General features: G+C 59.3%; 1 protein-coding gene across 25 annotated transcripts; it reads left to right on the plus strand.

Annotated features, from left to right (window-relative positions):
* Positions 1–421: 421 nt before the first annotated feature.
* Positions 422–13,430, plus strand: PPP1R18 (protein phosphatase 1 regulatory subunit 18). 25 transcript variants are annotated; one of them, XM_085535270.1, is made up of 6 exons: positions 422–818; positions 2,802–4,659; positions 5,086–5,117; positions 5,382–5,969; positions 11,317–11,539; positions 12,728–13,430. In XM_085535270.1, exons 2-6 carry the CDS (start codon positions 2,805–2,807, stop codon positions 12,745–12,747), a joined length of 2,718 nt encoding a protein of 905 aa, XP_085391396.1. In that variant the 5' UTR covers positions 422–818; positions 2,802–2,804; the 3' UTR covers positions 12,748–13,430. The 25 variants fall into 25 exon arrangements, with proteins under 25 accessions (XP_085391396.1, XP_085391393.1, XP_085391391.1 ...); XM_085535267.1 differs by having other exon boundaries at positions 5,086–5,107; positions 5,192–5,969; XM_085535265.1 differs by adding an exon at positions 4,669–4,694 and having other exon boundaries at positions 2,802–4,407; positions 4,848–5,969.
* Positions 13,431–13,487: the final 57 nt, after the last annotated feature.

Raw genomic sequence — 13,487 nt, forward strand, 5'->3', positions numbered from 1 at the left:
GGGGGGGGTCTCCATTTTATAGGGGGGGGGTCTCCATTTTATAGGGGGGGGTCTCCATTTTAAAGGGGGGGGGTCTCCATTTTATAGGGGGGGGGTCTCCATTTTAAATGGGGGGGTCTCCACTTTATAGGGGGGGGTCTCCATTTTAAAGGGGAGGGGTCTCCATTTTATAGGGGGGGGTCTCCAACCCCTTTATTTCTATACCCCCCCCCCAAACACGGAAGTGCAGTTCCCCATCTGACCACACGGTGGCGCTGTTATAAACCATCCATGAATGGGAGTGAATGGGGGGGGGGGGTGGGCGACCCCACTATAACCCCACCCCCCTCTTTAAGCCCCTCCCCCCCCCACCACACAAAGCCCCCCCCCCTTAAAGAGGAAACCCCCCTTAAAACCCCCTTAAAACCCCATTAAACCCCATTAAACCCCATTAAACCCAACGGGGTTTGCGTGGGGGGGGGGCGGATATACACCCCCCCCCCCCCCCTTATTTCCTCCCTCCATCCGGATGCCCCCCCCCCCTTTATAACCCCCCCCCCCACTTCATTTCCCCCCCCCCCCCCTTTGTCTTCCGGCTCCATTCAGGGCGTTAACCCCATCCCCCCCCCCCCCATATAAAAAACCCCAAATTGAAGCTTATTTAACCCCCCCCCCCCATTATAAAGCATTATATTAAAGGGGGGGGGGAAGGGAAGGAATAAAGGGGGGGGGGCAGTTGGGATATTCCCCCCCCCCGTGGGAAAAGCCGCTTTTCTCCCCCCCCCCCCCCCATTAAATCCCTCCGTCCGGATCCGCCTCGATCGTCGCCGAGACCCGAAGTGAGTAAAGAACCGATAGAATAAAGGGGGGGGGGCTATAAAATGGGGAGGGGGCGACATGAGGGTCTTGGGTAACCCCCCCTATAACCCCCCCTGTAACCCCCCCCCGTTATATCCCCGTTGTTCCCTATGGGGATGAGGCTTTTAGGACCCCCCCCCCCCACTCTGTTTTCCCTTTATTCCCTTCCATCCTCATTGGGGTTTATAGGGGGGGGGTCTCATTGTGTGCCCCCCCCCCACCCTATTAAATACCCCCCCCCAATTAAATACCCCCCCCCTATTAAATACCCCCCCCTATTAAATACCCCCCCCCACCCTATTAAATACCCCCCCCTATTAAATACCCCCCCCCACCCTATTAAATACCCCCCCCTATTAAATACCCCCCCCCACCCTATTAAATACCCCCCCCCTATTAAATACCCCCCCCACCCTATTAAATACCCCCCACCCTATTAAATACCCCCCCCCCCATTAAATACCCCCCCCCCATTAAATACCCCCCCCATTAAATACCCCCCCCCTATTAAATACCCCCCCCCCATATATCCCTATGGCCGCGTTGGTCCCTTTTGTCCCTATTGTGGTGGTGGCACCAGCCCCTATTGTCCCCTATGGCCCCATAGATGGTGTGTCCCCCCCCCCGACCCCATTAATCCCAATGGACCCATAGATTAAGGCCCCCCCTGACCCCATTAACCCCATTAACCCCATATATGGTGCCCCCCCATCCCCATTAATCCCAATGGCCCCATAGATTAAGCCCCCCCCCGACCCCACTAACCCCAATGGCCCCATATATGGTGCCCCCCCAACCCCATTAACCCCATTAACCCCATTAACCCCAATGGCCCCATATATGGTGCCCCCCCATCCCCATTAATCCCAATGGCCCCATAGATTAAGGGCCCCCCCGACCCCATTAACCCCATTAACCCCATTAACCCCATTAACCCCATATATGGTGCCCCCCATCCCCATTAACCCCATTAACCCCATATATAGTGTCCCCCCCCCCCCCGACCCCATTAATCCCAATGGCCCCATAGATTACGGGCCCCCCCGACCCCACTAACCCCATTAACCCCATATATGGTGCCCCCCCAACCCCATTAACCCCATTAACCCCATATATGGCGCCCCCCCAACCCCATTAACCCCATATATGGCGCCCCCCAACCCCATTAACCCCATTAACCCCATATATGGCGCCCCCCCATCCCCATTAACCCCATTAACCCCATTAACCCCATATATGGCGCCCCCCATCCCCATTAACCCCAATGGCCCCATAGATTAAGGCCCCCCAACCCCATTAACCCCAAATGGCCCCATCCTTAATGTCCCCCCCATCCCTATTGACCCCAATACCCCTATAGACCCCAACCCCATTGCCCCCTACCCCTATTGACCCCAATACCCCTATAGACCCCAAACCCATTGCCCCCCATCCCTATTGACCCCAAACCCATTGCCCCCTATAGACCCCAAACCCATTGCCCCCCATCCCTATTGACCCCAATACCCCTATTGACCCCAATACCCCACTGACCCCAATACCCCATTGACCCCAAACCCATTGACCCCAATACCCCTATTGACCACAATACCCCATTGACCCCAAACCCATTGCCCCCCATCCCTATTGATCCCCCCCTATAGACCATGGCTGTTCCATCCTCGTGTCCCCATACCCCCATTGACCCCAATATCTCCATCCTTGGGGTCCCCCTCCCCATCCCCATTGACCCCAATATCTCCATCCTTGGCGTCCCACCATCCCTATTGACCCCAAACTTGATGACCCCAACCCCACTGACCCCAATATCCCCATCCCTATTGACCCCCATACCCCTATTGACCCCAATATCCCCATCCTTGGTGTCCCTACCATCCCCACTGTCCCTATTGACCCCAATACCCCTATTGATCCCAATACCCCATTGCCCCCTATAGCCCATTGCCCCCCATTGCCCCCTATAGCCCATGGCGGTTCCCGGTTGGAAGCTCCAGCTCTTGGAACGCCGTCGTCGCGAGGAAGAAGCCACACGACGTCGGGAACGAGAACAACGGGATCGAGCGGCTCAATTACCCCCATGGAAAAGGGAACTGCTGGAACGACGTCGGGCCAAAGCCGGGGCCGGGGGGGGTCCCCCTATAGGGGGGGTCTCGTCCCCTATAACGTTGAGCCCAGGGTTGAGTCGTAGCGCTGAAGGGTTGGAGACTTGTGGGGCAGGAGACGCCACCACGCGGGGTCGGGTCAGTCGGTTATTGAGTCGTTTCGCCCCACGGCCGACGGCGGCCAGATCCCTGAGCACTGAGGGGGTCACTGAGAGCCCCACAACTAAAGGGGGGCAACAGGGGGGGCAACAGGGGGATGGGGTGGGGGGTGGTGATGGGGTAGCGAAGGGTTGGCCAACCGTTGGGTTGGGTCCTAAAGGGGATGGGGTGGGTATAGGGGGCAGTGAGGGGATGGGGAAGGGTCCTCAAGGGGATGGGGTGGGAGGAGGTTATGGGGTGGGAGGGGGTGATGGGGTGGGAGGGGGTGATGGGGTAGCGAAGGGTTGGCCAACTGTTGGGTTGGGTTCTCAAGGGGATGGGGTGGGAGGAGGTTATGGGGTGGGGAAGGGTCCTAAAGGGGATGGGATGGATATGGGGGGCAGTGAGGGGATGGGGAAGGGGAAGGGTCCTCAAGGGGACGGGGTGGGAGGAGGTTATGGGGTGGGGAAGGGTCAGTCAATAGTTGGGTTGGGTCCTAAAGGGGATGAGGTGGGGATGGGGGGCAGTGAGGGGATGGGGAAGGGTCCTCAAGGGGATGGGGTGGGAGGGGGTTATGGGGTGGGGAAGGGTCCTCAAGGGGATGGGGTGGGGTTGGGGGGCGATGAGGGGAGGGGGAAGGGTGACGTTGGCCAACAGTTGGGTGAGGGGTTGGGGGTCCCCGTGGGGCCAATTGGGGGCGATAGTGAGGGGGGCATTGATGGGTTGGGGGCTGAGGGGGATGGGAAGGGATATGGGGCGGGCGCCATGTTGGGGACGAGGAAGGATGTGGGGCCAGGTGAGGTGAGGGTGAAGGGCCTGGTGACGGCCAAGGGGTGGGGGGCTGGGAAGGGCCCCAAAGGGGGATGGGGGGCAGATGAGGGTCGTGGGGTGGTCAGGGAGATGGTGAGGGGATGGAAGGGGCAGGGGGCAGCCGAGGGGGCAACTATGGCAACAATGGAGGCCAAGATGGTGCCACCAACCACATCACCCCCAACTATGGCAACAATGGAGGCCAAGATGGAGGCCAAGATGGCGCCATCAACCACGTCATCACCAACTATGGAACCAATGGAGGCCAAGATGGCGGCCAAGATGGCGGCCAAGGTGCCACCAACCACCACGTCCCCCCCAACCACGTCAACCTCAACCACGTCACCAATGGAGGCCAAGATGGAGGCCAAGATGGCGCCACCAACCACGTCACCTGCAACCATGGCAACAACGGAGGCCAAGATGGCGACCAAGATGGAGGCCAAGATGGAGGCCAAGGTGTCACCCCCCACCCAATCCCCCCCAACCACGTCACCGTCGGCCATGACACCCCCAACCACGTCACCCCCATCGGAGGCCAAGATGGAGACCAAGATGGCGGCCAAGATGGAGACCAAGATGGAGAACAAGATGGCGCCATCAACCACGTCACCGTTGGCCATGACACCCCCAACCACATCCCCAATGGAGGCCAAGATGGCGGCCAAGATGGCGCCATCAACCACGTCACCTGCAACCATGGCAACAATGGAGGCCAAGATGGAGGCCAAGGTGCCACCAACCACCACGTCACTGTCAGCCATGACACCTTCAACCACGTCGTCCCCAATGGAGGCCAAGATGGCGGCCAAGATGGAGACCAAGATGGCGGACAAGATGGAGGCCAAGATGGCGCCATCAACCATGTCACCCGCAACCATGGCAACAATGGAGGCCAAGATGGCACCACCAACCACGTCACTGTCGGCCATGACACCCCCAACCACATCCCCGATGGAGGCCAAGATGGAGGCCAAGATGGAGGCCAAGATGGCGGCCAAGATGGCGCCATCAACCACGTCACCTGCAACCATGGCAACAATGGAGGCCAAGATGGAGGCCAAGGTGCCACCAACCACCACGTCACTGTCAGCCATGACACCTTCAACCACATCCCCAATGGAGGCCAAGATGGAGGCCAAGATGGCACCACCCCCCACGTCCTCCCCAACCACGTCACTGTCGGCCATGACACCCCCAACCACGTCCCCAATGGAGGCCAAGATGGCGGCCAAGATGGAGACCAAGATGGAGGCCAATATGGCTGCCAAGATGGCTGCCAAGATGGAGACCAAGATGGCGGACAAGATGGCGGCCAAGATGGCGCCACCAACCACGTCATCTCCAACCACATCCCCAATGGAGGCCAAGATGGAGACCAAGATGGCACCAACCACCACGTCACTGTCGGCCATGACACCTTCAACCACGTCGTCCCCAATGGAGGCCAAGATGGCTGCCAAGATGGAGACCAAGATGGCGGACAAGATGGAGGCCAAGATGGCGCCACCAACCACGTCATCTCCAACCACATCCCCAATGGAGGCCAAGATGGAGACCAAGATGGCACCATCAACCACGTCACCGTCGGCCATGACACCCTCAACCACATCCCCAGTGGAGACCAAGATGGCGGACAAGATGGAGGCCAATATGGCTGCCAAGATGGCTGCCAAGACGCCCCCACCCCCCCCATCCCCGCCATGTTCCGCCCCGCCCCCCCCGTCCCCACATCCTCCTCCCTCCCCCCAAGTAGGTTCCGGGTTCTGCCCCACATCCTCCCCACCCCATGGGGGTCCCATAGGGGCCGTGACCATGCGCGGGGCCCCACGGCGAGACCCCACCCCGCCCCCCCCGACCCACCCGGCCCTACAGCGGCGCAGTGGGAACACCATCACCGTCAGACCCCGACGGGGGGCGGCCAATGAGGGGGGGGGGGCTGCGCCCCATAACAACGACCCCCCGGCCCCACAAGTGACCCCAAAGAAGCGCTACCCCACGGCCGAGGAGATCCAGGTCATTGGGGGGTACCTGGCTCTGCCCCGATCCTGCCTGGCCAAGAACGACCCCCATAGGAAGAAGGTGAGTCAGTGCGGACCCCCGCCCCATATTGGGACCCCCAACCCATATTGTGGGACCCCCACCCCATATTGTGGGACCCCCACCCCATATCTGGGACCCCCCACCCTATATCATGTATCCCCAACCCCATATTGTGTCTGCCCCCCACTGTGACCCCCACCCCATATTGGGACCCCCACCCCATATTGGGACCCCCACCCCATAGGAAGAAGGTGAGTCAGTGCGGACCCCCAACCCATATTGGGACCCCCGCCCCATATTGGGACCCCCACCCCATATCATGTACCCCCCACCCCATATTGGGACCCCCAACCCCATATTGTGACCCCCACCCCATATTGGGACCCCCACCCCATATTGTGGGACCCCAACCCCATATTGTGGGACCCCCACCCCATATTGTGACCCCCAACCCTATATTGTGGGACCCCCACCCCATATTGGGACCCCCCAACCCCATATTGTGGGAGCCCCACCCCATATTGTGACCCCCACCCCATATTGTGGGACCCCCACCCCATATTGTGGGACCCCCCACCCCATATTGTGGGACCCCCACCCCATATTGGGACCCCCACCCCATATTGGGACCCCCACCCCATATTGTGGGACCCCCACCCCATATTGGGACCCCCAACCCCATATTGTGGGACCCCCACCCCATATTGGGACCCCTACCCCATATTGGGACCCCCACCCCATTATTGGGACCCCCAACCCCATATTGGGGGACCCCCACCCCATATTGGGACCCCTACCCCATATTGGGACCCCCACCCCATTATTGGGACCCCCACCCCATTATTGGGACCCCCAACCCTATATTGTGTCCCCCCAACCCCATATTGGGACCCCCACCCCATATTGTGACCCCCACCCCATATTGGGACCCCCAACCCCATATTGTGTCCCCCACCCCATATTGTGTCCCCCCAACCCCATATTGTGGGAGCCCCACCCCATATCTGGGACCCCCACCCCATATTGGGACCCCCACCCCATATCTGGGGCCCCCACCCTATATCATGTATCCCCAACCCCATATTGTGTCCCCCCACCCCATATCATGTACCCCCTGCCCCATATTGTGTCTGCCCCCCATTGTGACCCCCACCCCATATTGGGACCCCAACCCCATATTGTGGGACCCCCACCCCATATTGGGACCCCCACCCCATATTGGGACCCCCACCCCATATTGTGGGACCCCCACCCCATATTGTGACCCCCACCCCATATTGTGGGACCCCCACTCCATATCTGGGACCCCCACCCTATATCATGTACCCCCATCCCATATCTGGGACCCCCAACCCATATTGTGGGACCCCCAACCCCATATTGTGGGACCCCCACCCCAGATTGTGGGACCCCCAACCCCATATTGTGACACCACCCCATATTGGGACCCCCACCCACATATTGTGACCCCCCACCCCATATTGGGGGACCCCCACCCCATATCGTGTCCCCCACCCCATTATTGTGACCCCCACCCCATTATTGGGACCCCCAACCCATATTGTGGGACCCCCCACCCTATATCATGTACCCCCACCCCATATTGGGACCCCCACCCCATATTGGGACCCCCACCCCATATTGTGACCCCCCAACCCCATATTGGGACCCCCACCCCATATTGGGACCCCCACCCCATATTGTGACCCCCACCCCATTATTGGGACCTCCAACCCTATATTGTGTCCCCCCAACCCCATATTGTGGGACCCCCACCCCATATTGTGACCCCCACCCCATATTGGGACCCCCACCCCATATTGTGGGAGCCCCACCCCATATTGTGGGACCCCCACCCCATATTGGGACCCCCAACCCATATTGTGACCCCCACCCCATATTGGGACCCCCACCCCATATCATGTACCCCCCACCCCATATTGTGCCCCCCACCCCATATTGTGGGACCCCCACCCCATATTGTGTCCCCCCATCCCATATTGTGTCCCCCCACCCCATATTGTGGGACCCCCACCCCATATTGGGACCCCCCAACCCCATATTGTGGGACCCCCACCCCATATTGTGGGACCCCCACCCCATATTGTGGGACCCCCACCCCATATTGTGACCCCCACCCCATATTGTGGGACCCCCACCCCATATTGTGACCCCCACCCCATATTGTGGGACCCCCACCCTATATTGTGTCCCCCCAACCCCATATCTGGGACCCCCACCCCACATTGTGGGACCCCACCCCATATTGTGTCCCCCCAACCCTATATTGTGGGACCCCCACCCCATATTGGGACCCCCAACCCCATATTGTGGGACCCCCACCCCATATTGGGACCCCCACCCCATATTGGGACCCCCATCCCATATTGTGACCCCCACCCCATATTGGGACCCCCACCCCATATCTGGGACCCCCACCCCATATTGTGGGAGCCCCACCCTATATCATGTACCCCCACCCCATATTGGGACCCCCACCCCATATTGTGCCTTCCACCCCATAGGAAGAAGGTGAGTCAGTGCGGACCCCCACCCCATATTGGGACCCCCACCCCATATTGTGTCCCCCCAACCCCATATTGTGGGAACCCCACCCCATAGAGTGGGACCCCCAACCCAGATTGTGGGACCCCCACCCCATATTGTGACCCCCACCCCATATTGTGGGACCCCCACCCCATATTGGGACCCCCACCCCATATCTGGGACACCCACCCCATATTGTGGGACCCCCAACCCATATTGGGACCCCCACCCCATATCTGGGGCCCCCACCCTATATCATGTATCCCCAACCCCATATTGTGTCCCCCCACCCCATATCATGTACCCCCTGCCCCATATTGTGTCTGCCCCCCATTGTGACCCCCACCCCATATTGGGACCCCCACCCCATATTGTGACCCCCAACCCTATATTGTGTCCCCCCAACCCTATATTGTGGGACCCCCACCCCATATTGTGACCCCCAACCCCATATTGGGACCCCCACCCTATATTGTGACCCCCACCCCATATCTGGGACCCCCACCCCATATTGGGACCCCCAACCCCATATTGGGACCCCCACCCCATATTGTGACCCCCAACCCCATATTGGGGGACCCCCACCCCATATTGGGGGACCCCCACCCCATATTGTGGGACTCCCACCCTATATCATGTACCCCCAACCCCATATTGGGACCCCCACCCCATATTGTGACCCCCACCCCATATCATGTCCCCCCTCCTGTGGGTCCCCAACCTTGTGATGGACCCCCAGCTCTGCCCCATGTCCCCTATATTTGCCCCCCATCCCCATCATTTGCCCCCTTCCACATCCCCACCCCCTATATTTGCCCCCACCCCCAATATTTGCCCCCCACCCCCAATATTTGCCCCCCACCCCCAATATTTGCCCCCCAACCCCAATATTTGCCCCCCATCCCCATCCTTTACCCCCCTGCCCCCAATATTTGCCCCCTACCCCCATCATTTGCCCCCTTTCCGTGCCCCCCATCCCCAATATTTCCCCCCCCACCCCCAATATTTGCCCCTATCCCCTTCCTTTGCCCCCCATCCCCATCCTTTACCCCCTTCTGTGCCCCCCACCCCCAATATTTGCCCCCCACCCCCATCTATTGCCCCCCATCCCCATCCTTTACCCCCTTCCATGCCCTCCACCCCCTTCTTTTGCCCCCCACCCCCAATATTTGCCCCCCACCCCCATCTATTGCCCCCCATCCCCATCCTTTACCCCCTCCCATGCCCCCCACCCCCTTCTTTTGCCCCCCACCCCCAATATTTGCCCCCCACCCCCATCTATTGCCCCCCATCCCCATCCTTTACCCCCCTTCCGTGCCCCCCACCCCCAATATTTGCCCCCCATCCCCAATATTTGCCCCCCATCCCCATCTATTGCCCCCCATCCCCATCTATTGCCCCCCACCCCCTTCTTTTGCCCCCCACCCCCAATATTTGCCCCCCATCCCCATCTATTGCCCCCCACCCCCTTCTTTTGCCCCCCACCCCCAATATTTGCCCCCCATCCCCATCTATTGCCCCCCACCCCCAATATTTGCCCCCCATCCCCATCTATTGCCCCCCACCCCCAATATTTGCCCCCCATCCCCATCTATTGCCCCCCACCCCCAATATTTGCCCCCCATCCCCATCTTTTGCCCCCCACCCCCAATATTTGCCCCCCATCCCCATCTTTTGCCCCCCACCCCCAATATTTGCCCCCCATCCCCATCTATTGCCCCCCATCCCCATCTATTGCCCCCCACCCTCAATATTTGCCCCCCCACCCCCTTCTTTTGCTCCCCATCCCCCACCCCCCCCCATAAAGAAAACAGGAACCCCATGGGGCGCAGGGGGGGGATGGGGCAGGAAGTGGTTTTAGTGGCTGCAGGGAGGGTCCCCCCCCCTTTTCCTGTCCCATCCCCCACCTCGTTAATAGGTTTCGTTAATTGCCATTAAGCCCCTGAGGGGATTAATTGCCATAGGAACCTCCATAGGGTTATATAGGACACGTGGTGTTATATGGGGTCGTTGTATAGGGGCGTGGGGGCACTGAGGTGTCCCTATGGGGGGGAGGTGTCCCCATAGTGTCCCTATAGTGTCCCCATCCCTATAGGGTCCTTATTATAACCCCATCCCTATAGGGTCCTATGGTGTCCCTATAATGACCCCCAACCCTATAGGGTCCCTATAATGAACCCATCCCTATAAGGTCCCTATTATAACCCCATCCCTATAGGGTCCCTATACTGACCCCATCCCTATAGGGTCCCTATAATGTCCCCATCCCTATAGGGTCCTTATACTGTCCCCATCCCTATAGGATCCCTATACTGTCCCCATCCCTATAGGGTCCCTATAACGTCCCCATCCCTATAGGGTCCCTATTATAACCCCATCCCTATAGGGTCCCTATAACATCCCCATCCCTATAGGGTCCCTATTATAGCCCCATCCCTATAGGGTCCCTATACTGTCCCCATCCCTATAGGGTCCCTATACTGTCCCCATCCCTATAGGGTCCCTATACTGTCCCCATCCCTATAGGGTCCCTATACTGACCCCATCCCTATAGGGTCCCTATAACATCCCCATCCCTATAGGGTCCCTATTATAACCCCATCCCTATAGGGTCCCTATACTGTCCCCATCCCTATAGGGTCCCTATACTGTCCCCATCCCTATAGGGTCCCTATACTGACCCCATCCCTATAGGGTCCCTATAACATCCCCATCCCTATAGGGTCCCTATTATAACCCCATCCCTATAGGGTCCCTATACTGTCCCCATCCCTATAGGGTCCCTATACTGTCCCCATCCCTATAGGGTCCTCAATGCCCCTTTTCTTCCCCCCCCCAGCTGAAGATCTGGTTCTCAGAGCGGGACCTGGAACGCACCTTTTCCTACCCATCCGAGGGGGCTTTGCTGGCAGCCTGGGGACCCCCCCCCCCCGAAGACCCCCCCCAAGACCCCCCCCTTAATCCCCATAACGGCCCCGATGAGGAGGAGGAGGAAGAGGAAGAGCCCCCCCCACAGGGCAGGGGGTTACAGGGGGGGCTGGGGGCCAGAGCTCTGATAGTGGGTGAGTAATGGGGGCCTCAATGGGGGGGGGTCTTGGGGGTCTTGGGGGGTCCTGGGGGTCATTGGGGGGGTATTGGGGTCCATTGGGGGGGTCTTGGGGTCATTGGGGGGGTCTTGGGTTCATTGGGGGGGTATTGGGGTCTATTGGGGGGGTCTTGGGGTCATTGGGGGGGTCTTGGGGTCATTGGGGGGGTATTGGGGTCTATTGGGGGGGTCTTGGGGTCATTGGGGGGGTATTGGGGTCATTGGGGGGGTATTGGGGTCCATTGGGGGGGTCCTGGGGGTCATTGGGGGGGTCTTGGGGGTCTTGGGGGGGGTCTTGGGTGTCATTGGGGGGGTATTGGGGTCCATTGGGGGGGGTCTTTAGGGTCATTGGGGGGGCTTGGGGGGGGGAAATGGGGTCCTTGAGGCCATTGGGGTCCATTGGGGGGGTCCTGGGGGTCATTGGGGGGGTCTTGGGGGTCTTAGGGGGGGTCTTGGGTGTCATTGGGGGGGTATTGGGGTCCATTGGGGGGGGTCTTTAGGGTCATTGGGGGGGTATTGGGGTCCATTGGGGGGGGTCTTTAGGGTCATTGGGGGGTCTTGGGGTTATTGGGGGTTCTGGGAGTCATTGGGGTCCATTGGGGGGGTATTGAGGGTCATTGGGAAGGTCCTGGGGGCCATTGGGGGTCATTGGGGGGGTCCTATGGGGTCCTATGGGGTCCTATGGGGTTCTATGAGGTTCTGTGGGGTTCTATGGGGTCCTATGGGGTCCTATGGGGTTCTATGGGGTTCTATGGGATCCTATGGGGTCCTATGGGGTTCTATGGGGTCCTATGGAGTCCTATGGGGTCCTATGGGGTTCTATGAGGTTCTGTGGGGTCCTATGGGGTCCTATGGGGTTCTATGGGGTCCTATAGGGTTCTATGAGGTTCTGTGGGGTCCTATGGGGTTCTATGGGGTTCTATGGGGTCCTATGGGGTTCTATGAGGTTCTGTGGGGTCCTATGGGGTTCTATGAGGTTCTATGGGGTCCTATGGGGTTCTATGAGGTTCTGTGGGGTCCTATGGGGTTCTATGAGGTTCTATGGGGTCCTATGGGGTTCTATGAGGTTCTGTGGGGTCCTATGGGGTCCTATGGGGTCCTATGGGGTTCTATGGGGTTTTGTGATGCTGACCCCTCCCCATTTTATCCCCCCCCCCCCCCACAGATGAATCCTGTCGCCGGTGACCCCAACCAATGGGGGGGGGGGACAACAAAGCAGACCCCCCCCCCCAACTTACCTACAGAGACCCCCCCCCATAATGGACTCAGATGGGATTAAGGGGGGGGGGGCACATTTTTAACCCTCCCCCCCCCCCTTTTTTTGTAGGGTTTTTTGTTATTTTAGGGCTTTTTATAGGGGGAAATGTCAGTATTTGGGGTGGGGGGGGGTGATGATGCAGTATTAATTGGGGGGGGGGGGCACAAAGGGGGTGGGGGGTAAGTGGGGGGGTTATAAAAGGGGGGGGGGGGGTGGACAAAATGGCGGCTGAGGGCTGAGGCCTGTTCGTGTTGCTGTGGAAACGGAGCCTGCGGCCTAGTGCTGTCAGGGTGAGAATGAAGCCTGAGACCTGCTCGTGTTACCATGGAAACAAAGCCTGAGGCCTACTGGTGTCAGTGTGGGAATGAAGCCTGAGGCCTGCTCGTGTTACCATGGAAACGGAGCCTGCGGCCTACTGGTGTCAGTGTAGAAATGAAGCCTGAGGCCTGCTCTTGTTGCCATGGTAACAAAGCCTGCGGCCTACTGGTGTCAATGCAGGAATGAAGCCTGAGGCCTGCACCAGTCGTCATGGCAATAAAGCCTGCGGCCTGCTCCGGTGGGCAGCGATCTAACGTGCAAAGCGCCAATAAACCCCAAAGTTTTGGTCGGATGGCGGCCGTTTTTTCTTTGTTTTTGAGGTTTTTGTTCCGGTATCACGGGGGGGGGG

The sequence above is a fragment of the Coturnix japonica genome, unplaced genomic scaffold (assembly GCF_054131305.1).
Source record: "Coturnix japonica strain WE unplaced genomic scaffold, WE-NBRP24 Scf114, whole genome shotgun sequence".
Taxonomy (NCBI): Eukaryota; Metazoa; Chordata; class Aves; order Galliformes; family Phasianidae; genus Coturnix; species Coturnix japonica.